The sequence below is a fragment of the Grus americana genome, chromosome 6 (assembly GCF_028858705.1).
Source record: "Grus americana isolate bGruAme1 chromosome 6, bGruAme1.mat, whole genome shotgun sequence".
NCBI lineage: Eukaryota > Metazoa > Chordata > Aves > Gruiformes > Gruidae > Grus > Grus americana.
Window position 1 is genome coordinate 35,769,459 of NC_072857.1, and position 25,034 is coordinate 35,794,492.

A 25,034-nucleotide genomic window follows, 5' to 3' on the forward strand; every position below is an offset into this window, starting at 1 on the left:
GTATGCATCACGGGTGCTTGGTTTTGTTCTTGTATTGCAGACTGCTCTGAATTTGTATTACTTGGCCATCATCGGACATGGTCTTTCAATTGCATCACTTCTGATTTCTCTTGGCATATTCTTTTATTTTAAGTAAGTATATTTAAAATCCTTTACCAAATATCAGTGGTTGCAACAATCCTAGTTTCAGTGCTTGAAACACCAGCCATCCCGATGAGATTAGATGGAGCAAGAAGGTGAAGAAAGTCCGTGTATTGGTTTGGCATTGAACGTTATATTGTAATAAAATTTTAGGTTTCTTTTCTCAGAAACCTAAAATCCCAAATCTGCAAACCAAAAACCATAGAATATATTGAAAGTAGGAAATGGGAAAATGTTAGTTTGTTTTGGGTTTGTGGGCTTGTTTGTTTTTTTAATAATAAGTTACAGTGTGGATATGCCAAGCATCAGCCAAACCAAAGAGCAAATGGGAGCCAAAATACTGATGACCTATGATAGGTACAGTAACATTCCAAAGTAGGTAGCCACAAAATGTGATAAACCGTAAAGAAAGTAAGGCTAAGAGCTACAGTAGGAATGGGAATAATAAAAATAATCCTGTTTTTTTTATTCACAGTAATGTCATATCCACTAACATTTACTATGTTACCTTCTGGAAAGAAACTTTTAGCAGTGTATCACCACTGTCACAATAACTTATAATGCACAGGTCTCTTAAAATTAGTCATATTACTTTGCATTTTGTGGACGTACTTTTCTTTCCTGTGAAAGATTTTTTTTTTTAAGAAGTTGATGATGTGTAGTAGAAAGGTGAAACCAGGAGTGTTGCCACATGAGCAGTGCTGAGAGAAAGTTATTCTCTGCCAAATGCTGCATCACATGGTGTAGGCTTTCCTTCTTAACTGGCACTAGTTTAACCATTTCTGCATCATTTTGCATTGGATAATATAGATCTGCTCTACTCTCTCAGCTGTTTCTTACCACTATACCCTACTGTCTCACTCCATCTTTTATTTTTTCCTAACATTTAAATACGAATAGCACATACACCAGCAACTGTGGGGCTAGCTCAGATTTTGCTTTTCTCATGCTCTGGACTTTGATTAGGTAGGAGTAGCAGAGATCTGATAAAAAAAATATCCTTTGTAGTCACATCTGGCTGAAAATAGTGTTTCCAATTTAGATATGCGTTATTTCCCCAGGTTCTGGGACAACATTTACACAAATTCCCAACAAACCACAGTGCTTCAACTTTGTAGCCTCTCTTTGTGAAATCCAATATTCAAGATGACTTTTCAACTTTTTCTGACTTCTTTTTATGAGCACAAACCAAAACATTGGTGGGTTTTTTATTCAATTTATTTGCATATGACCTGTAAAAACAATGCTTTCCAAATTCACTTTCCCTCCACAAAATTAACATGGGAAATGGCTCTGAGTCCTTATAAGAAGCTTGATTTTGCATAAAACAGGGCTATGCTGTTGCTATAAATGTCACAAACCGTTTAACAGACTAAATACCTATTGTGACAGGAAAAATGCTTCGACATAGACTTCTCAGGAGAAAACAAACAGATTTGGAATACCATATGGTGTTAAAAGTTCAGAGACATTAAAACATTATTTTTCTGTACTATCATATGAAAACCAAGCCAATTTCATCTTGGCTTGTGGCACTTAACTGCAAAAGCAGGTGATCTGCTTTGCCACCATTATAACTATGTCATGTTTGTCTAACTCTCCAGGGATATTTTTCTCCCTTTGGTAGAAGGATCATCTCTCCTCAGAGAACCACATGGAATTAATCCAGACCCACAAACCACAATTTCTAGACTGTGGTTATGTTGGGATATAAAAGGAAATTACAAAATTTAAAGGAAGCTAAAGAAAGTCCTCTACAAGCTGTTCTCTTGGGATGTACAGTTCCTCTAAAGTATTTTTAGAACCAGAAGGGTATTTAAGGATCTAGATTAATACCAGGATGTATTATATATCAGCCGAAGTTTGTATAATTATTCATAGCTTTAACAGGTGGATTTTTTTTTTTGTTATTGTGTGTGGGTGCCTTTGAATTTGTCATGTTTCCAAAGAATTTATTCTGTTAGTCGATTGACAGTTTCCAGATGATATTTGCTAGATTGCTGACCATTAGAATATCTTTAGGTTTGACAAGAAAGGTGGTACTTTTCTCCAAAGGAAAAATGGCAGTTTTTTCCAAGTCTCCTCAACTTTTCAAGATTAAAATGTTTTTGTGCATTTTTTTCATCTGAAATTGTCTTTTTCTTTAGAAAATTGTCTCATTGGAAATACTTGTCCAATTTGTGACTTGTGTTCCCCAAGTGGATTGGACTTCTTGGTATAATAGCATAAAATTGGCTATAAACTTGGAACTCCAATCTTCCTCTCTGAAAATTCATCTATGACACATAAAAATAACTTCTGCAGTGGCTCTGCTTCCTCGTTTTGCTACGTACTCTAAATTGTACGTGTGTTTATTATAAATCTTCTGTTAAAATATTTGTATGGTTTTCATAAAGAGAAACAAGGCAAGAGAAATCCTAAAAGAACAGTGAATTCAGAGAAAGGGGAGCTATAATTTGAAAGATGTCCCCTCACAGCTCCAAATAAAAAACAAACAAAACCACCTTCCTCCTGAAATAAAGAAGTTGTTGATCAAACATCATGTCGAATCACAGAGGTTAGTAACACTACGCTTAAAGAGTGGGCAAACAACTGACTGATAGTGAGACAGGAGGTTCCTAAGTCACTTTAAATTAATCTCAGCTGGACAGATAATTCCCCTTAGGTGCATATGTGGCTCTCACTGGTTGAATTCTGCAGTATTTGAATACCTTAAAAATTAGATCCCAAACACATCCAGGGGCTTTTGAAAATGTTATCTTTTTTATCTTGGAGAAATATTGGAGAAATGAATTTTTCCCTAATGCCCAAGACATACAGGAGTCAAAATGGGAAGGGAAATAGGTAATTTAGCAGGAGGTCTGTTTTTATTTTACTGCATATGGTTTAATCCAGCGTAGGTCATTCAACTGTTCTTAGATCATAATTATGAGAATTAAGTGATTAAAGGATATTAGGTCATTAAGACAAACAGTTAGAAAAAGGAATATAGGAAGGGTAGAAGAGGAGGGAGGGTGGGGAGGCTTAGGAAAAAACCCCTTTTATTAATAAAAGCAGTCTTCATTTTTAAATGTCATCAGTCTTGCTTTCTTGTTTCTTGTCCGGTGATCCTTTCAATCCTTTTATGCATGGGTGGAGGTGGGTGTGGATGGGTGTGTTTGAATATTCAACAGGAACAGCTGCTGGATGACCCTGAGAGATGGCCCCATTAGCTGTACGTGCTTTTCCTTGCCTGTGCATTGCTTAACAATAAGCAGACAGAATTCCAGAGTTCTTCAGGACTTGTTTATACAAAGCCCTTAGCTGGAATCTAGTGTTGCCTCTCTTTTCATATATAAAATATATAGGGAAAAAATTCATAATACATATTCAAAGAACATAAAAACAGCATATTGTAATAATCAAAGCTTTATGTGTTTTGGTCATTAAAACCAAAGACAAAATAAAGTTTTAAAAAAGCCTAATGGAATATACTTTATCATTTAGTTCATATCCAAAGCTGTGTTCTGTATTTTGGACACTTCTTCTTTTCTATTTTCTTTGGGCAAATAACACTTGGCAACCAGAGGTTGATGTAGGGTAGTTCCTTGTGCTGCATGGTTGTGCTGGTGTCTGGAGAAGTTTCCTTCCCCTATATTTAGTGGCATGAGGCTTAGAACGTCTCAGGGCTCCGAGGCTTGACTTGCAGAAACTCTGTCTGCCTGATTCATGGTATGGCACTGTGCATATCTGAACCTCTTAACTTACTCCATCTTATCTGTGGGGTGCTTCATACGCTCATCTTGTGGTAGTTGCAAAGAATGCAACCAAGGAGTGCAGTCTCCTATAGCCCGTCTTTTTTGACTGTGTCTCTTGTTTGGTAGGGTCATTTCATTTCTTGTTTCATCTATCACATTCTCAACAGATTTTAATCTACTCCTTCAGCTTTGGTGACTATTCCATATCTGCATTTCTCTGTTAAAATATAAAGTTCTTCTCCCTCCTGCCCTCTCAAATTAAAAATTAATAAACAATGCTCCTACTTCATTTTTTCTTCCAGGCATGCTATTTGAAAAGGCTGGACAACTTTTCCCCCCCCCCGTGTGTGACAATTTAGACTTGTCCCCTGCTGACTTTGTCAATGCATTTCTGATTTCTCTAACAGTGAAAAGCAGTTACATGTGTAAGCGATAGATTTTCTTCCTCCAGTTAGTCATTTCCTTTTGTCAATGAACTGCACTCCGTTTTGCTGGCTATGAAAAGGAGGTGGGTAGGTGCGGTTATAAAGCGCAGAGGCTTCAGTAGATGCTTTCTCTGAAGTAACCAAAGAGCGTTTCCTGAGAGTGACCACAGTACCACAGTCTTTATCACATCTCTGTGCGTGTGGGAAAGCTTTCTGAGGAGTGCTCACCCTGCAGAAGTGTGCTCTGTTCCTGACTGCCAGTACTGACATGCTGCATGACTCTGATCGAGTCACTTGGCTCCTATCTGCTGTGCAGCCCCTATCTTAAATCTAACAGGATCATTTTTACCCAGCTTTGTAAACTCATCAGCTTTCCTAATAAAATGGATGCTACTTGTGCTTTTGGGAATTTTGAGCATTAAGGTTTAAGATCCCAATGATCTGAATTGTTCGCATATCCATATAGGCTTTCTATCATTTGTGTTCATCCGTAAAGCTGAATTTCTTTGGAAAAACTTGAATAAGAAGCACTCCTGCTTCTTGGAATGGTGCTAAGTTAGCCCTGCTTTCTCTGGAATGGCAGATAAACGGAAAACATGCTATGACTATGTTCAACTTCTAGTATTGTTTTATATTATTGAACCTCTGTTTAAAAAAAAAAGAAAGCTCTTCCAAAGATATTTTTCTCTTAAATTTTATTGCAAGATTAAAAGCAAATCTTGAAAATTAACACAATTAAATGCAGTTATATATTGCATTTTATAATTGTATCTTATGTACTGTTTACAACTTAGTTATATACAAAAGTCAGGATAAGATTAGCATTTTATTTGCATTTGGTTTTACTTATTTGGGTATTTTTCTAGCTGTAGGATTAAGGAAGAAAAAAATGACAAGAATGTTGGTAAAAAGATAAGTATCCTCAAAAAATCTTAATAGGTTTGGGTAAATGGAAACATAGGGTAAGACAGCTTTTTCAAGCTCAGGTATGATAGTTGGGAAATTCTTCAGGTACTAACAAAAAAAGGTATAAATCTTCTGAAATATGTTGTATTATTCAAATCTTTTTTAGATAGCCACTACAAAGCAGGTCCTTCACTGTAAACATACTGGAACTGAATGTACTTGCTTTGCCTCCTGTTGGCGTTTAAGGGAAGGTGTTACCTTTCACATCATTTTATTAGATTTGGACTGGAGCTGAAGAAAGGGTTGATGTAAGACTTCTTAATAAAAAAAAGAGCTCTAGTATTTCAAAATTTCAGAGTTGTCCCCAAGTACACATAGTTGTCCCCCCGTGTATTCATTTGTTCTTGTTTCTCTTTTCTAGGAGCTTGAGTTGCCAAAGGATTACCCTGCATAAAAATCTATTTTTCTCTTTTGTTTGCAACTCTGTTGTAACAATAATTTCACTGACTGCAGTTGCCAACAATCAGGAGTTAGTTGCAACTAATCCAGTAAGTGAAAGTATATTTGGCAGCCTTGTTGATTTGCATGTGGAAAACTTCAGCAACACAGAAGAGATGAGACATGAATAGTTGATGAAATGTTGTATATAGGAGGTTAAAATGTTCAGTGACGATGTATCCATGTTACATAGTACAACAAATGTCTAACAATGATTTGGGCATTTCACATTTGAAGTTTCGAAATACTAAAAACACTCTAAGGGACAGACCATACTGAAGTGCTCTTCTGAATTTGTACAGATCACTTTCACACTGAAACAACTGCAAGACAGTAGCCTATTCTAGATGATGTCAGTGAGGTTATGACAGTTGAATTCACCAAGGAAGGGCAGTAAAAAAACCCTTTGCAATGTACTTTGGATCTGTCAGCTACTTTCCTATGGCTTTAACTTTGCCATCTTCAGTTGAAATGAGAATTTTTTTTTTTTTTTTTTTTTTTTTGTGAAAGGAGCTAAAGCTGACCCTTATATTCCAAAAGTAAAAACAAAACAAAAAAGCCATCCATTTGGGTCTGATTTTTCTCTTTCATTTCCTAATAATACTGGGGTAAGTGTGAATCAGTAGCCTCTCCCAAAAGGCTAGGAGTTATAGCAACGGAAAAGCCTGAAAATTGAATGCATAAACAAACAAATCCCTAACTATGGCTTTATTTTTATTTAGACCTGGAAGATAAATTTAAATTCTGTGAAAGTTAGGGCAAACCTCCAGAAGCTGAATCAAGTAAAAAGATAAATTATTTCTCTGCTGTCAAAACTCATCAAAGTGCTGGAATATAGGCTGGAGATAGCGGCTAATAATCATCATCAAGTGAGTTAGGTAGCACAACATGGGATAACAATATTGATTTGTTTGTTTGTTTGAAGTTAAGTGCCAGAAATAGATCAGTCACACAGCAATTTCAGGAGGAAAAAGAAATATCTACTGTGTCCAAATGTGCAAGTTAACTATTGCTCCTTTTTCACAACCTCACATTTCAGTCTTCAGAATAAGCTATATTTTAACATTTCAGTTGAAGACTATCATGTAAATGAAGTTAAATACAAATATATGCCAACAAGAGAGTTTACTTCCAGAACCTACTATGCAGGTCCTCAACTGGCCCTCAGTGCAATTCTGACTAGGTTAAAATTGGAAGTATTGGAAGCATAATTGTAGTGAAAACCAGAATAAACATTAACATTTGACTCGAGCAGTATCTTTTTCCATTTTGCAAATAAAGCTCTGAGATTTTTGCAACTTAAAAATTTATATTGTACTCTGCTTTTTTTCTGCAGGTTAGTTGCAAAGTGTCACAGTTCATCTACCTGTACCTAATGGGTTGCAACTACTTTTGGATGCTGTGTGAAGGCATTTACCTGCATACTCTCATTGTGGTGGCAGTTTTTGCTGAGAAACAACACCTGATGTGGTATTACCTTCTTGGCTGGGGTATGCAATTTCACGTTCTGTATTTTAAGGCCAATGCAATCTCTTCCTCCTTTTCATGAGAATCCGAACATCTGTACCTTTGCTTCTCTGAGCTGGTAGCTTTGAACAACGATGACACACCCCTCTTCTTTGTCCGTAGTGTTTTAACAGGCTTAGAAATGTTAATGTAGGAAGTTGTACGCACCTCTATCTTTGCTGAAAGAGAGATTATGCATTTCTGGAGTCAGGAAGCGACTCCTCCTTTGTATAGAGAAAATAGTCTCCTATTATAAAAAGGACATTAAGAAGTAATTATTCATTGTTCCTCATCTCGAAGATGTTTATTCAGGAATGAATGTTTGTTTTCAGAGAAGTCTCGCCATGTCTAGGGTGGAGGGTCAGAACTGAGTTAAGATGGCCAAGGATTTATTTTTCCAGCAGTTCCATTTGACCTGTATTGTTCACTAAGCCAATACAGAATAGCTGTAGCTGAAGATCTCAAGTAATATCAGTATGAAAACTCAGCAGCCAAACCTGGTCGTTTCAGATAATGCACAACAGCATGTTCGCAGAGTGCAAGTGAGGGCTTTCTCCTCAGCTTCAGTGTGTTGGCACATTCAGCTAGAATGTGTCTGGGCACCTGGGTCGCTAGCCGTCCCACTACAGACACAGCTGACATGCGGTTAAAAGATCATAGGTGCTCAGCAGTTTCTTAAAATTAGGTGCCACCAGAGTGTCAAGGACCCCAGATAATGAATTTGTTTATTCTTTTCATATTTTGAATTCAGCCTGATTTCCAGAGTCTGTTTTCAAAATTATTTTTTTTGCATGTGACCTTGTTTTCTGAATACCCAGCAAGTAGCAGTGAGGACAGGGATATACATACTGTTAAAGTTATGGTCATATATGCAATTACCTTTTTAATGTTACTTACCTATTTAGCTTTATTGCAGATTGCAGTCTGAAAAACATCTGTGCTAATGAAAATTGATTGCTACATTCTAAAAAGTTATAATTTGATTTGACTTTTCTTTCTGTGTGCTGGTATGGATTTCCTGGCAAGACAGTGGGAATAAGGTTTCATGCACTTCTCTGAAATAACTCTGAGAAAATAGAAACAGGATTGGTCCCTGTTACTTTATTTGCTCTGCAGGTATGTAGTTTAGATAAGGTGAAAATAGAGAAGATTCCTGCAAGAGATGCAAGTTTACTTAGTTATTTGCCTGGCTTATATATGAAGAAAACATTGTTTTTTCTTCACAGGTTTTCCACTGATCCCTGCCTGCATACATGCCGTTGCTAGAAGTTTATATTACAATGACAAGTAAGTAGCATCTCAACTTTTTATGCAAAACTGTTGTATTTTCTTTAAGGGGAAAAAAAGGAATACAACCAATACTAAAATGCCAAATGTTTTTTTCTTTCCCTGTTTGTTTTCTCTAGTTGTTGGATCAGCTCTGATACTCATCTGCTGTACATCATCCATGGCCCTATTTGTGCTGCTCTGTTGGTAGGCATTTTTCAGATAATAATTTGCTTTTCTTATTTGTTTTCTGGCTGTTCTTCACAGGCTTATAAAGTTGGTAAGAGCCTAAAGCTAAGATTTAGAGGTCACTGTCGTTCACAGGATTCTTGCTTAACCCAGTAGGTGCCTTAGACACACCAGATGCACAAGTCTCGGCATTATTAAGGAGCTGTACCCCATGTCCCTTGAGAAACTCAGGTTTTGCAGTGTTGATTATCATTCCACTTAAATGCTAGTGACAAGGAAGGACTAAATATTATCAGGAGTACTGGAGGGGCACATTCAAGTCTTTTCTTTAGCAGAGAGTGTTTTCGCACTGCCCAGGCCATTTGCCAGGCTGACCCTACTAGGAGCATCACTGTGTCACTGTGCTAATGTGGGCAAACAGCTACCAGGCAGGACCTCACTGGGGTTCAGAAAGAGGATGCTTGAATGTCAGGACTGACTGTGGGTGGGAACACAGGATGGAGAGAAACTAGAGCAGACCCTTGGGAAAGAACCAGTGGAAATAGTCCTGCAAGTATTTGTGCCTGCCCCTGCTCTGATACTAATCTAGCAATGTGTGCTTTGGCCGCCGGGGTGCTGCGGCAACTCTGCTTCATTAGTCCTCATGAACTCTCAGAGCGTAGTGTTCTGTCCTGCACGCCAAGTTAATGCCAGCTCTGTTACGCCAGTGTTTGATACTGAGGACATTAAATTCTAGGCAAGTAACTCAAGACTCCACTGTATAAAAATCAATGTCGTATTTCAGTTATTCTAGGACTGAATTTAACCTATGAAATTCAGTCAATAGGTTACTGCTAAATTGAAATAAGTGCATAATAAAAGAAAATACTAATATATACCTACTTACACAACTGTCTACAGAATTAACATCTATGAATGCATAATGCAGAGAATGCTGCAGTGTAGAGGCATTCTATTTAGGATCTGAAATGGCTGCTGACTATATATATTGCAGTCATCTCTTGTTGTAACAGAGACTTCAAGCTCATCTGGCAAAGGTATTGTATACATCTGCTGACTTTGCTTATGGCTTTTCAGTTCATGCAAGGAAATTCATTAAGAATGAAAACTTTAGGTAACTTTTTAGAAATAATTTCAGTTTCTGATCTACACGAACTTCCTTTTCTGTTAAATTGTTAATGCATATTTACAGAGAGCATTCTGTGCATAGAGAATTCTCCCCGAAAACTGTTGCATTAAATCACGTGGTTCTTGTGACTCCCATTTTCACTCATAGTGAAATTAACCAATGAACTTATATTTTGAAGGTTGTGTTGATATCATTTTGTGTTGATACCATTATTGAGATCCATGGCCCTTGGGGTGTAAATTATTACTGAGAATCCCTTGTCCTCTTAGTCAGGTCTGCCATATATGTTCATGCAAAGACATTTTAGTGCGCTAATCTGTAAACTTAAAACCAATTATAAATCCTTTCAGTTTTTCTTCTCTCAAATTTACACAGAAGGTGAAATCCTGTTTTCACAGAAAAGGATAGGATTTTTTTGCTCACTTCAGTGGTGCTGCATTTCACCCAGAAACTCTATGCTATTCTGCATTGCCTTGTGGGGTATTACTTCCTTTGTCCAGGTGTCTCTTTACAGATATATCACTTAGGTAAAGCTCTTGAAAGCTGAGATATAATTTGTATTAGTCAGAGCTTGTTTAAATAACAACAGAAAATATTGTGTAAAAGTTATGAGACTATACCACCTCCCATGAAGTGACCTCATTTTAAGATGTAAGATTATTTTCTCCTTCCCAGCAGTGGCCTCCACAAAGTCACACTGAAAACAGTGGCAAGGCTCCTACTGGTTTCAAATGTACTGGGTCAGTCCCAAACTGTCAAGTCTGCTTTCCGTTCAAGGCAACACTAGGAATGTCCTTTGATTTTCCTGGAGTCATAGTAATTGCCTCTCTGGGGTTGGTTTGGGCAGAATCTGTGTCTATTCCCTTTGCAATTTCCAAATACGTATACCTTTGGTAGTCCTATATTTTTCCTGAACAGACTGAAAGTGTTTCTCTTGCATTTTTCTTGCCTCAGTACAATCAGTAAATTTATTTGAAAACCAGGTAGGAACAACACAGATTAAACACAACTACACATCTTGTCTGTGATGGGAAAGTACCTTAAAGGAGTTGCTTTCCTTTCTGGTAACAAAAAAATGCAATATGTCAATTTGGAAGAGACAAGCCAGGGATGAAGACATCAGATGAAATGCATGTGTTTAGGCTTTGTGAACAGAACCCTCATTTGCTTAAGCAGCTTGCTTGCCAGATACAATTTTCACACTTTACTAACCATGACCTGCTTTAGTAGACATTTAAGCAACAATATTAAACTGCAAATTAGATAACAAGGGGAGAAGACACTGTTTCTACTTGCAGGAGCAAGATCTCAAAGAACATGAAGAGGACTGTCAAGTGGGTGCCAGGGAGAATTGGCAGAAGCCAATGCGAGTTTAACTCTCGTACATCACTGAAAATCCTACAATTACATAAAGTTAACAATAACGCTGCTTTTACGGTCCCTGTTATTACATAACTGTGGTCAGATCCCTGCCAAAGAGACTGGAAATGGGAGCAGACGTAGGGTGCATTTTGATTGGAATTGTCTTCAGTTGACCATTTAATTAGAACTGTTTGCCTAAGCAGCCACAATTAAAGAAATAGTGTGGGAATGAAACAGTAGAGGGTGATGTTAGTTTTTACACTAGACAAATATTGATCAAAATGGAGGGGAGTGTGAAAAAGCAATGGGTTTGAACTGGTGAAAGCAGCAGTGATTTCAGCGTAGATTTCAGATGTGCCAGTGCACTGGTGATTTAGTGTGCATTGGTGCTGCTGAAAGAGTAGGTTTTTATTTAGTTATGCCACTATTTGTATAAATAATACTACAGGGATGCTTATTTTGCCCTATAATGACGTTACGCATTGGTGTCTTACACTGAGAGCCTTTTATAGATGCACATTCTTTTAGCAGAAGTAGTAAGTGAAGGTATACTAGAAAGAATTTCAGGAGCTGCTAGCTTTGTCACTGACCTATTTAATGACTTTAAGCTGGACTCAGTACAAACAAGACTTAAGAGTTTAGAAGTTGAATGCTGAGCATCATACACCCAGCCTTGGAAATGTTCACAGGCCAGGTGTAAAGCTTGTCTTTATGAGCACATACAGGTGTTCTGCCCAAGCAAGCCAGGCTAAGATCTGAATAACTGTATTAAAAGCCAAGCAATTGCTACCAGCTAGTATCTAAGAATATCTGAGTTTCTTGAGCTAAGAATGGTCTGTTTATCCCAAGGAGGAATTTAAACAGGATTTAAACCTACATGCTAATAAGGATTACCATACTGCTTAGCACAAACTCAACATGGAGAGAGTAGAAATATCAGGGACCTGAGGAGGTTTGAATTCAAGAACTGCAGCTCCTAGTGACTTATAAGCTCAGCTAAGTTCACTGCCACTCTTAAGGCAGAACTTAAATTCTACTAAGTTCCCAGTATAGACACCAACATTTCTTTTTATCTGGGATTGCCTTCGTTCCCATTTTTGTTCATTTGCCCGGTTCAGGTCACCATGGAGCTACCATTATTTTGCTATGTGTTCATATTGCAGCTAGCACAACAGGACTCCTTTGGGGCTTTACAAACCAGTCAATTTGATGATAATATATATGCGAGTAGTTCCACTGGCCTGCTTTTACTTAAATGTAAAAATCTACTCACTTCCTTGCTCACGTCAAGACCTGTTTTCATCATGTCGATAAGAATTCACTTCATCCTGATCTCATTGTATTTGTGGCAGAAGAGATACTCATCAAAAATTGGTGCTGCATACTTGTACTGACACTCGTACTGTTCTTCTCTGTCCTCTGCCTCATTCATCTTTTCCGTTTGCCCTAATATCTATTTGCAAATTCCTTGTGTGCTTATGTCTGTGCTTTTTGTTTTTGGTGGGTAAGTGGAAGGATCAGGAAAATTCTGTGCATTTCAGCATGTTGTAAATGAAATTGGTGGTATTTTACTCCTGGCTGATGCAACTTTCATCTTCAGTTAATATTTAGGACAGTAATACAGGAATTAGCCATGCTACCAAAGACGAGAGGGCTGAAAACTATGGGTTTGAGAGATGTTGATGTTGAACTAATAGATTTAAGTGAGAAGGATTAAATATAGAAATGGAGGAAGGACTTATTGTCTATGTGTACAATAGGAAGTTGGATGAGGATCGTGGGCTTGCATAAAGTCTAAATAAATCCCTGAGAAAGAATCAGAAGACCTTGGTTGCTTAAACAAAACTTAAAGGTAGCTGGAGACTTCCAGGAGAAATTCATGCAGTGGTTTCCTATGTAAAACAATTTCCTGTTAAAATGATTTAAATAGCATGTAAGTAGAATATAAATAACATCACATATCTGTCAAGGGCCATGTTGCTATAACAATACACAGCTGTTTATCATGAAAACCTTAACGGACATGAAAGATGAAAGAATTCTGCCAGGATTGTGGAGGACATGGTGACACACATGCTCCGAAATGGCTTCCTTGTTTGCACTTGTCCTACGGGAAGACAGAAGCCTCCCCCAAGACCAGGAGTTCCTAGTCTTTTTAGAAGGGAGTTGTCTGTCTGCTGGCTTCTCCTTCCCCCTTTTGTCACTGGATGGTTGTTGACGAGGACAGACCAGAGGTAGGACCAGACTCTAGGTCTCTCCCTTCCATAGTGGTCCCCTATGCAGCATTCTCTTGGCTCTGTGCCCTCGGGCAAGGTGAGGGGATTGGCTGAGCTCTTGAGGTCTCTTCTAACTCCAGTTCCTGTGAGGGGCTGCCACTATTGCATGGGAGGTGACGATATGGTGTAATCATCGCTAACGTTGGAGTTGCTCTGGTTATTCACGTCCTTCGTCTGTTTGGGGGTGGGTGTGTATATACACATGTATATGTACGTGTATGTGTGTATTAGTTTTGTGGTTGCCCACAGTGAGAGCTCACATGTTGAAAGATACAGTTTTCAGTTGGGGGTATTTTTTTTTTTTTTTTTTTGTGAAATGGCATGAACAGGTATGCACCACTGTTAACAAGAAAAACCTTAATAGCTATGGAAATAATCGAGTTCAGTAGTGCATGAGAATGATGTAGAGCATCTCCTCAGTGTTTGCCCCATTTGCAGTTCTGCTGAATGATTCACAAATCCAACCGTCGGCCGCTGTGAGAACATTAAATCTGCTATTTGTCTACAGGAGTATACACAGTTCCTTGTTAGCAGCATTTTGCCTGCAATTTTATGTTTATTTTTCATCTGATATTTTCTTTATAAATTTGTCAAATTCATATTTGAAAAATAAAATGTAGCTTTTTGAAGAACCATATTTAAACACAAAGAGAGAAGAGTACCAACTTAAAAAGAGATAATCATTTTAAAGTAGCTAATCATTCACCTGTGTACTGTTATTGTGATAGCAGAGAGAAAGGTGTGTGGATTGTTAGCACTGGAAGACCAACAGTTACCGGGATGGACAGCTGCCTAATAAGTTAGAGGAATGGATGTGGATAAGAGATGGTAGAGTCCACTCTCGGTTACTGAAAGGTGTTTTCAAAGAGTTTTAACTCATGGTTGTCGTACAATCACAATGCTATCCACGCAGTATGAATTGTCTTGAGTTTCTAGTTTTTAGCATCACAAAACCGTGTGTGGGATTCCTTTTCAGACTATCTTCAGTGTCATTTTCTTTTCTGACAGGTGAATCTTTTCTTCCTGCTCAATATCGTTCGTGTTCTGATAACGAAGCTGAAGGACACCCACAAGGCAGAATCCAACCTGTACATGAAGGCAGTGAGAGCCACCCTGATTCTGGTGCCACTCCTTGGCATTGAGTTTGTGCTGTTTCCATGGCGACCAGAAGGCCGAATCGCTGAGGAAGTGTATGACTATGTGATGCACATCCTTATGCACTACCAGGTAGGAAGCATTAGACAGTTCCTGCTCACTTGAGCTAGATAGAAGTTGGCAGGTGCAGCAAATAAAGGAGAAATGATCATGTTACTTTTTTAAAGACTTTTCTGCAATATTCTTATAAACTACTTTAACTTTCTCATGATGCTGAACTTTCATTTCTTACAGGAAAGAAACGTACTGTAGTAGATAGCTGGCTCAATACTTTTTAGTAATGTATTTTTAGAAATAATTCACTAAGTTTAGATTTGTACTGCATTTTCTTTGATATCTATATCTGAATTTTATCAGAAACTTCTAATTATCTCAAACCTGACAAAAAAAAAATCCATACGCATGTGAAATAAAGCAGAATCTTTTTATTTTTATTTTACAGGGTCTGCTGGTGGCTACAATTTTCTGCTTTTTTAATGGAGAGGTAGAGTAACTTTTAGTATATTTATAATACTTCTTTATATATATGTGTTTTGTTTCAGCAATTAAGAAGATGGTAATTTTTGACTATATTGTTTTAATTTTCTAAATCTGTCAGGTAAAAAATTAAAAAAATAAATCTGGCTGCCAAGAGCAGAGCTTGGGAAAAGACTACATCATCATTTGTGGCATTACGTACTTTTAGGACTCACTCTTTTGTGCTGAGCAGTATACATGTCTCTTGATTATATAAGGGATTGAAGACACTTTGTCATTTTGGTATAAATTCTCACATGAAAGTAAAACATAATTCAATATGCAGAAGGTGTATTTGTCCATGGTAGAAGCTGCATAGCATCTGTCCTAATCTTTCTTCGGCAGGACAGGGCATATTGCATCCCTGGTGCTGTGCTGGGGTGCTGTGCTGTTACCACAGTTCTTTGGGAAAATTTTAGGCTGAAATCTGGAAAACTGTTTTTTAGCACTGCTGAAAAATATCATTCAAAAAATGAGAACTTAATAGCTCATGGTGCTTGGGTCAGAAATTTGTGTTGAATAAGAAACGCACTTTTAAGGAACCACCACCACTCAATTCCAAGAAGAAACTTCTTTATTCTTACATTAGAGGACTCTGCCATATTTCAGTAGTTTATGGTAGGGATCCTGGTGCTTTGCTGTTATCTTGAATTGAGCAAGGTCCAGTAACTCTGGAGCACAAATAGTGACTTTCATCTAGAAACACTGGCCCCCAAGCTGCAGAGAGTACACTTACAGGGCTTACAGTGCCACAGATCAAAGGGGTAGAAAGGCTAAAAAATGTGTATACAAAATCATTAATATGGCTCTTGCTTGCAAAAACCCAGTAACCCCAACACAAATGAACAAAACCACCCCACCAAAAAAAAAAAAAAGGTAATTTTTTTCCCCCAACCCTTTTGGCAGAGGAACAATTACAATCCTACACTTATTCCTACACATCTGTTTGTTCGTTTGTTCTACATTTGGTGTGGTTGCTGTATGTGGGAGTAACCAGATGTTTTCATGTGACTGAAGCCTTAGTTTCTTTCCTCAGATGTTATAAAATTGTATGAGTGTGCTTGTATGATGTTATTGGACAGTATTATGGACTTACAGGTAAATATTTGGCTAGTACTAGAATTGATTCATGCAGATCGCCCTTCCTCCTCTTCCTAAGTCAGAAGCTGACTGAATTGCAGTGAAACTTCCATGGGGGCTCAAGGTTTGGTTTTATTCCCACCCACCCCACCGCTCCCCCCCTCCCCAGCAATGTGAAAGTGTCAGTGATTTTTTTTTTTCAAGGATGCAGAAAGGATGAAGAGAGGTTTTCTCACAGGTTAGTGGTCATGGGGCAGTGGTTTTGATCTGGTTTTAACACAAAGTAGATCCAGGTTGAACTCCCTGATTATTATATATTTGATTGAAAGCAGAACACATCATTAAGCATTCTGGATCCGATGTGATCACTTGCCCACATTAAGCACTGATATTTCACACACTGTTTCCCTTCTAAATATTATAGTTCAGAATGCCCTCTAAAAACAGATATTTGGAAAAAATCAGAGAATTTGTTCTGCTCCAGTGCAAACTGGGGGGTGGAAGCAGGGGGGAACTTGAAAACCCTGAAACTTCTATGAAACAATGTTGTCCACTGCTCAGCTCTGCCTTCTGATCCTTGTGGATCCTGAGGCTATTTCATTACTTAAATAAGTAGAAACCCTAATTTTAAAATATGATATAATCAGTAAGAATTGTATCTGTTACAATTCCATTGTTACAAACTTATATTTTTTACACGCTCTGTTCTGCTGTGCAATAAAAGCAAGCCCGAGTCACCCCGCTAATTCAGTATCCTAAATTCACTGTGGGCTGAGCAGTTCCACAACTCCTACAAATGGTAACAGATTAATCATGTCTTGAACATCTGTGGGCAGGATACTGTCAAAAGGGTGATTTAGCCATTTTAACGTTTATTAATTTCAGCATTTAATTTTTAGACCCTATGCCTTGACTTTGTCAGTTGAACGTACGTGTCTGCATTTGCTCTCTATAGAGTGGAAATTTATGCTTTTTAAATCAGTTTTGGATTCAGTGCTTCAATGACCACTCTTTACGGGTTTTTTTTTTTTCTTATGACATCTTGTTCAAGAAGGGATTTACTGCTTTATAAACAACTGTATCGCTGAGGAAATCCATGGGGAGAATGACAGTGTAGTTAGGAAAAAATGTCTGCACAGGAAAAAAAGTGTTTCCCTTGTCTACTAAGCAATTCTGCCTCTGGCACGCGAGCCTGCAGGCACACGTGTATTCTGTTGCCATTCTAGTCTGCTGCTGTCATGACAATGCCTGAACAAAGCCTGCAACTGCAGCTTAGCTGTTGTGTACAAGAAGCTGCTTTATCATCGTCTGTCATAGCAACACCTCATTAGAGACTGTACAAATGACAGGCGTCAGAGAGGGCTGTTAACGCTTGCCTGTAGCAAGCCTGTGCTTTAAAGGTGAATACTGATATTGGAAGTGACACTTTGACTGACAACGGGGCAGAGATTTTTGCCAGCGGGGTATGAGCAATTAAAAAATGCTAAAAGCACTAATTTCTATCTAAATCTTAGCGTTTCCCAACTGCTACTATATCTTTTAATGTTTTCTATACCACGTATCAGGAGCTAAACCCTGTTCAAGTAGTGGCTCGCAGGCCACCTCTGGCCAAAAAGGAATAAAAGTGATCTGCTTGCTAACTTCCTGAGCAGTGCAGCCAGGGATGGTCTGTCAAACCCAGTTCTAACTGCACTGCAGCTGTTCGTCGCAAAAACTCCTACAGACAAGGACATACATGCAAACTCTTCATCTTTGCCTTCTGTGGCAAGGCTTCCCAAAGGCACTCACATTCTGCTCCCACAGAGCAAGATGCTTCTTGAGTACCTCCCCGTGTTTTCCAGTTGGGGTTGGCCTAGAGTGGCCTTTGGGGGTCACACAGGCTGCAGGCAGAGGAGGGGCTTGTCCCACAGCTCTGATAAGAAAGATTGCTATTGAGCTATTAATAACAGGTGATAATAATGACCTATGTTATCCATGTAAGGTTTGTGGGGTTGGGTTTTTTTTCCTTTCCTTCCATTGGTCTATAGAAATGTTGCAGTAAAGATTACGTTCTCAGGTCTGCGGGGTTTAATCCCTCTATCAATAGGCGAGGTTGTGGTGTGGGGTTGTTTTTTTTTTTCTCCTTGTTGGCTACTGAGCTGTTTAATTTGTGCTCTATTGACCATCAAGCTACTAGTATGTTAAAGAGCTGATTGGAAGGAGCCCTTCATGAAAACTCATCAGAAAGAGCCATTGCTAACTAATAAGGAGGTAAGAAAGCAAGAATCTTCCAGCTGGAACTAGCATGTCTATTAATGACTGAGAAATACAATTATATTTATTCCACTACTTTTTTTTATTAAATGCATTGCTTAATATTCTTTCTTGTAACAAAGTGCTACCCCTCCTAACCTGGATTTACAGCTCTCTGCAACTGCTCAAAGCTGAGGAGTGATAAAAGTTCTGGTTTCATTTCATGGCTAGACATGAATATTGTTAAACAGAGTATAATTAGTGGTGAAAAATTAGTTGTCTTATTGATTTTTCCCATCTTCTTCTATAAATGATTGGACAGTTTAGAGAAGACTGAAGGGCAGTCACAATAAATGAAAGGATGTAATATGCTACAAGAATAGACGTGCAGTAGGACAGAGGTGAACTACTGATTCAGCAGTAACAGACAGGCTTTGGGAAGAATGCCAGGAATACGCAGCTTGGTGAGAACTGCACACGATGGGCACTGGGGCGGGCACAGAGGAAACAGGGTTTGCCCAGACAGGAAACACTATTTATAGCATCCGCCACTGGCCAGAGCACAAGCTCAACAGCCTGCTTTCTCCCTAGAAGTAGCCCAAAGGCACTTGTCTCACAGGGCCACTGATGGCTCGCTGGAACTGTGGGGACCGATATCCTTTAGGACTGGTTTACAAATATTATTAGCAACTGAAAAATAAGACGAGCAAACAAGCACACTGAAGGAGCGCAAAACCAGGAGGAAGTGTGGGAGAGGACCTGGCGTAACGCTTTCTAGCGACTTGGCAAGTCTAGTTTATTTCCCAGCTCTGCCAATAGATTTCTTTAACCTTGGTTAAGCCATTTAGTTACTGACGTTTCCCCATCTCAAGCCTAGGTTGTCTAATGTGAAAATTGCTCGATTTTTTTTTTTTTTTTGTGCGTGTGTGTCTACAATAAAACATGAATCTTATTAAGGTAATTGACTATGGAAAGGAGATCAAGTGGAACATAGCTTAGTGATATGCATAGATGGATTGATACAATTTAAAAATAAATGCCAAGCTTCCCTCTTGGAAAAGATGGAATTTTGATTACGCTGCTTCTTTTGGCTTTGTGAGGGATTATAGGAAATGGACTCAACTTGTGTGAAGATTTAAGGCTATGTGTTTCTATGCAATGCAAATTAATTAATAAAAATTTTCTTGTGATGAAATAAGAACTTTCCATTTAGACGTGAAAGAATACGGAATTTTGATATGAAGAGCAGTAAGATCAGATTCTCAGAAGTATTAAGACACTTGATTTTTTCTTCAGTGTTTGTAGAATTGTGTTTAGATGTTTTGGGTGGATTGAAATGGTTTTTATAAACAGTAGGAGAGCATCTCCTTTGCTCTAAAATACTAATTTCTTATGTTACTCACTTGATACTTGTTCCTTTACCCTTTTATGTTTTCTTTGTAAGGATTTTTGAGAAATATGAAGTTTTCCTTTAAACAGAGGATTCTGATACCAGACTACAGGAAGTCTCAAAATTACATCCCTTTTCTTCTATTTATTTTTATTTTTCATAATTAAAGCCAGAGTAAAATTAGACTAAAGAAGCCATTGTGTTAGGGAAATGTAAAGCAAACACAAAAGAAACCCTGAAGATATATGGAAAATCCTAACAATACTTACCCACCGTATCAACATTGAACTGGGGGAATCACTGTGCACCGTTTAGTTCTTTTGTATATAACAAAGTGAAATGAAGGTCATGGTTGTGAATGAGGCCTGTGATTTGGAGTGCTCTGCTGGATTGATGTGAGTGTCAAGTGTCCCGCCCAGCATTTCTGGAAAGTCACTGCCTTGCCAGTCAGTGCAGGAATACTTTGTGTACAGAGTTTGGCTGAAGAGGAAATTAAATATTCGTGATCTGTGGGCAGGGGGGTTTTTTAAATGTTAAAAAAAATATTTTGCAAAAGCAACAACAATAGCTATTACCATTCTTAGCATTCCTCACTTGGTATCTTCACTGAAAAACTAATTGCATGTGAATTTCATGACTGTGACACTTCATCAATCCAATAGGCACAGGTGTTTAACCATACTGTAGGAGAGGAAGGCTATGACAAACATAACATCCTTTCAGTGGAGACATGTAAACCAGCTGGGGCCTTCAGCTGTTTTATCAGCTTTATTTTTAACTTGGGTAGAAATACGGACTTTGGGAAATTGTCCTTCTGTTCATTTGATTTAAGGCATGGTCAGAAATTAAGAAAAGCTTTCTTGTGCCAAAACCATGGCAGATGTAAATGATGGTTTGTTGAGAGTAGAATTTAGAGCTGCTGAGGATGTGGCCATTTGGGTATAAAGGCGAATAGAAATGACCTTTTTCACCTGTAAAGCTGATCTGTCCACATTAGACTTCAGTGCAGAGGAGAGAAAGCAGAAAATTGTGTTGCTGCTGCTCATTCTGTAATCTATGCTTTTCCTGAGCAACTAGTACCTTACAATTGTAAAATGTAATTATTTCACACCAAATTTGCCTAAGAATAGTGCCTGCTGAACTCGTAAATCTTTCAGAATAGCTCATGTGACAGATGACATGTAGGTACCCCATTTTCCAGGATTAGTGAGCCTTACTGCCTGCTTTGCTTAGACACATTTACTATGGCACTCATTCATCAAGGAATGAAGTCCAGTGACACCTTCCCGAGTGGTTTACGTGCACTTCTTTCTGTTTCTTGGCATAGGTCCAAGCTGTTTTGCGACGGCACTGGAATCAGTACAAAATCCAGTTTGAGCACAGCTTCAGCCACTCGGACGCTATGCGCACCGCTTCCTACACAGTCTCGTCAATCAGCGATGTTCAAGGCTACAGCTACAATCATGACTGCACCAGCGAACATTTAAATGGGAAGGGCTACCATGACATGGAGAGTGTTGTTTTAAAAACTGAAAAACTGTATGGTTGACTGCCAAAGGCTCGGGCTATGCCGGTGTGCTTACCCTCCTGAACTCCAAGTTTGACTGAATGACTTCACGGCCAGAGGATTTTACCTAACTTGGGATGTGTTTTTTTTTTTTTTTTCTCCTGAATGATGCAAACTAAACCAACACATTTTTCATATGTATGCATATATACATATGTTTGTGTTTCTGTGTATCTATATAGTATGGACATCTGTACATGCATACATCTATATATGTATGTGCATTTATATAAGGATACAAACTTTGCCTCTTCAGTTTCTACTGTGTAGACAAAGTTGGCAATTTTTTGTACAAAGGGAATCAATGAAGGATTTCTTACGTTCTTGGAAGTTTGTATAAGACTGTATTGTGTTGAAGCCACTTCATTTGCCTATAGAATCTTAGAGTGTAAATACCATACTGTATTGTCTTAATTCAACCTAAAACAGAACAAAGGAAAATGGTTAAAGTAGGTGCAATAATAACAATAAGATTGTCCAGGCTAATTTTGTGTCCAGCATTTGACTGTCAAAAAAAGCCCAACAGATAGATAGGTAACAGGCTCAAAGATATCAATAGTTTGGGTTGGTTTGGCCAGTTTGGTTTTTTCCATTATTTTAAATCAAGCACAGAGAAATCAACCAGTGCAAGTCTGAGACTCCACTTCTGTACTGCAATGTAATATTTTACAGCAAGCTTTGAGCAGTTTTATTTAAACTATTTTTGCACATACAGGAGTGTCTCCTCCTCAAGTTTATGGCAGTTTCTTATTGGCTTTAACACAGAGCAGATCAATGAGGCCTTTGTTTCTTTGGTTCTACTGGTGAATAGAGGTCTCACTGAAAATGAAGAGGTTGTCAGGAAGGTCTTGAGAAAAATGTGTCTTTATAGCACGCTATGGTTTAGTAATAGTTTATGCTTTAAAGAAAGGGTTTTCTTGGGTGAAATGACAAAAATATTCAAGAACAACGACATGATATCAGGTGAGTTTAGAAAAGTCTTACTAAAAATCCCAAAAGCAGAAATAGGTTTTATTGGTTTATTTTGCAGGTAAGTTTGCTTCAAGTGGGGAAAAAAACCCAAAACAAAGTAGAAGAAAAATAGATTCCGGAGTTGATAGACTATTAAGCTAATTAATGTATATCTGCTGCATGTAAGCCAGTCAAAAAAATGACAGTTCTTTCTGAGACCACTTCAGTTTTAAATACTTAATTTTGTATATGAACAACTTGATTTTAACATGTACACGTTTTTGTCAGTAGCCTTTCTGTAAGCTTCATTAGCATCTAGTTAATTTGCTGTCACAGTGTTTAGTATTTTGTGACTGCATAAGGCTTTAAATGCTTTGTATTTAGAAGGGAAACAGTAGGAGGATACGGTAAGTTCACACCACTTGCACCTTTCCATAGTTTTTTACAGTTCTTATGTATGGAGTTTGAATTTAGAAAGTGTTTTATTAATGATTTAGTTTGATAATATAGCATCTCAGCTGGGATGCACAAATATAAATTTCTGTTCTGCAAGGCTGTCTGGTTGATTGATGGGAAGGATTTGAAAATCGGTTGGATTCTGTACTTCCGAATAGTATGAAAGCTGGCAGTCAGATGTCACAATCTCTTAAATTCTAAGAATACAGTAATGGTATCTACTACAACATGATTAGAGGTTACCACTCTGCTTGCTGATCTATGTAGCGTTACTTAAAATCTGTGCAATGTTCTGAAAATATTAGTGGTGCAGACAAATCCCTGCTCTGCTGGTATAGCAGCTTTACACTTGGGGGACCAGATCATCAGCTGGGGTACATCTGTCTGGAGTTCCATTTTCAGAATCAATGGGTACCAGCTGAGAATCAAAGCCCAGGCAGACATCTGTCCATCTACAAGTGCTTTTAAGTCCTTTATGGCATATTATCAGACAATTATTTCAATGGTACCTGGTGGGTTGTTTTAATTAAAAGATGTGACGGGTTAGAGTGTGTTACAATATAAGATTTTGAATTAAGCTTCCTTTTCAGCTAGGCAGTTCAAATTTGATTGCATTAAATGATAAAAATTGATAGGCTAAGTACTAGTTGCTAATTGTTCCCTGTTCTCTGTTAGAGGAACTTGTAATGGTAATTTTGGAGAGAAAGTTGTTTTTCCATGGAAATCATCCTACTTCTAGGTGGACAATCACACCATGCTTCTAGGCACACGTCTGCCATCACTCTGGAAAATAAACATGCATCCAGCTGGATGTGCAAGCAAACGTTTGTAGCTGTGGAGGATTACATGGCATAGAAGAGCTGCATTTCCTCCCTCTTCATGAGGTTAACTAACCTATTTCCTATTTTGCATTGGAAAATATAAATGCCCTATTTTGTCTTCCTACCTCACTTTTTCCAGTTCCTATACAACTAGGAGAGGAGTCTGCTTCTTAAAATGTTTTGCTGTCTCACAATAAATTAAAAACAAATCCTTATGCTCATTTCTCATGGCTTATTTTCTACTTTACAGAATGTTGTAGTCCTTATCTGTATTCTCTGGGATGGAAGTAACATCTGTTTTGGTGGGGCTGTGAGATTCCTCTGAACATGTAAACAGTTAGCTGTTGGTATTTGCTCTTTATTTTTTTGTTATTTAGTGAGGATTTATTCTGTCAATCTACAGGGGCTACAGAAATACTTGTCTTATATTTGGTATCTGTAATACCAGCATGTTAGTATTCTATGAGAAGGAGTGTCTATTTTTAATGCTACTGTCTTCAATTAATAAAATGCTGCATTGCAGGGTGCCCTCAGTTCTTTGTTTGTTTAATGTTAGCATTTATGCTATGTATTTTTTCATTGTGATGATCTACTAGAGTATTTGGCTGTAGAAATGCTGCAACACGTACTCCTTTTCATGTCATGAAACATTTGGGCTGGAAACCAGGCACCATTCACGTATTGTACTATGTAAATAAGATTAATAGAGGCTATAGCATTGTATTTATTGCTTACACTAAGAACAAAGTGGAAAAAAATGTGAAGTTTTTTTTTTTTTGTTGTGCTTTATTTTCACTTTGTTCACATGAATCATCATGCATTTTAATTGCTAAAAGAAGTATTATGTTTGTGATCAATAAAATACTACTACATTTATTCAAATCTCTTGTGCTATAATATGGAAATAACAAAGCTGATCTAAACTAGGCTTTCACAATGTTTTAACTCTGTGTTAATTGAATATGAACCCAAGGAGAAAGTAATTACATAGAGTTGCTAACGATTATTCAGTTTTTAAGTGTTTGTTTATTTAATACTTACATGTTAATGCATAGTAGAGTGTTGCATTTCTGGAGGAAGCTTGCATAGATGACTTAATATAAGATGGCTGCACTTAAAATTATTTACTCAAAATCTTCATATTCCTATTTCTTGTCTCCTGCATCTGCCTTTTAATAAAAAGTTATTAATACTTACTTACGTTAAGAAGCCAAATTTTCTGTTTGATCCTGAGTTGGCAGCAGAGGGGAGACGAAAGTAAGTATATCTATATCTTCTTCATTCCATCAGTCTAGGTAGAGTTCCTCTCACCACGGTGTTCAACCAAAAAGACCGATCTGAGCAGAAGCCGCTTTGTTCTTAAGACCTACAAGAAGCAAAGCAATAGAAAATATGAGTGAGATTCTTCCCCCCCCAGAATTGATTGTGTCT

The 25,034-nt window shown here is 37.9% G+C and overlaps 1 protein-coding gene across 2 annotated transcripts in view; it reads left to right on the forward strand.

Annotated features, from left to right (window-relative positions):
• CALCRL (calcitonin receptor like receptor) overlaps window positions 1–24,485 on the forward strand; it is a 73,120-nt gene extending 48,635 nt beyond the window's left edge. For both annotated transcript variants that reach the window (XM_054829288.1, XM_054829287.1), the window contains 8 exons: window positions 41–132; window positions 5,631–5,757; window positions 7,044–7,197; window positions 8,440–8,500; window positions 8,620–8,686; window positions 14,444–14,662; window positions 15,033–15,074; window positions 21,136–24,485. In XM_054829288.1, coding sequence (XP_054685263.1) covers window positions 41–132; window positions 5,631–5,757; window positions 7,044–7,197; window positions 8,440–8,500; window positions 8,620–8,686; window positions 14,444–14,662; window positions 15,033–15,074; window positions 21,136–21,357 — 984 coding nt within the window. In that variant the 3' untranslated portion in view covers window positions 21,358–24,485. The remainder of the gene's footprint in view (window positions 1–40; window positions 133–5,630; window positions 5,758–7,043; window positions 7,198–8,439; window positions 8,501–8,619; window positions 8,687–14,443; window positions 14,663–15,032; window positions 15,075–21,135) is intronic.
• Window positions 24,486–25,034: the final 549 nt, after the last annotated feature.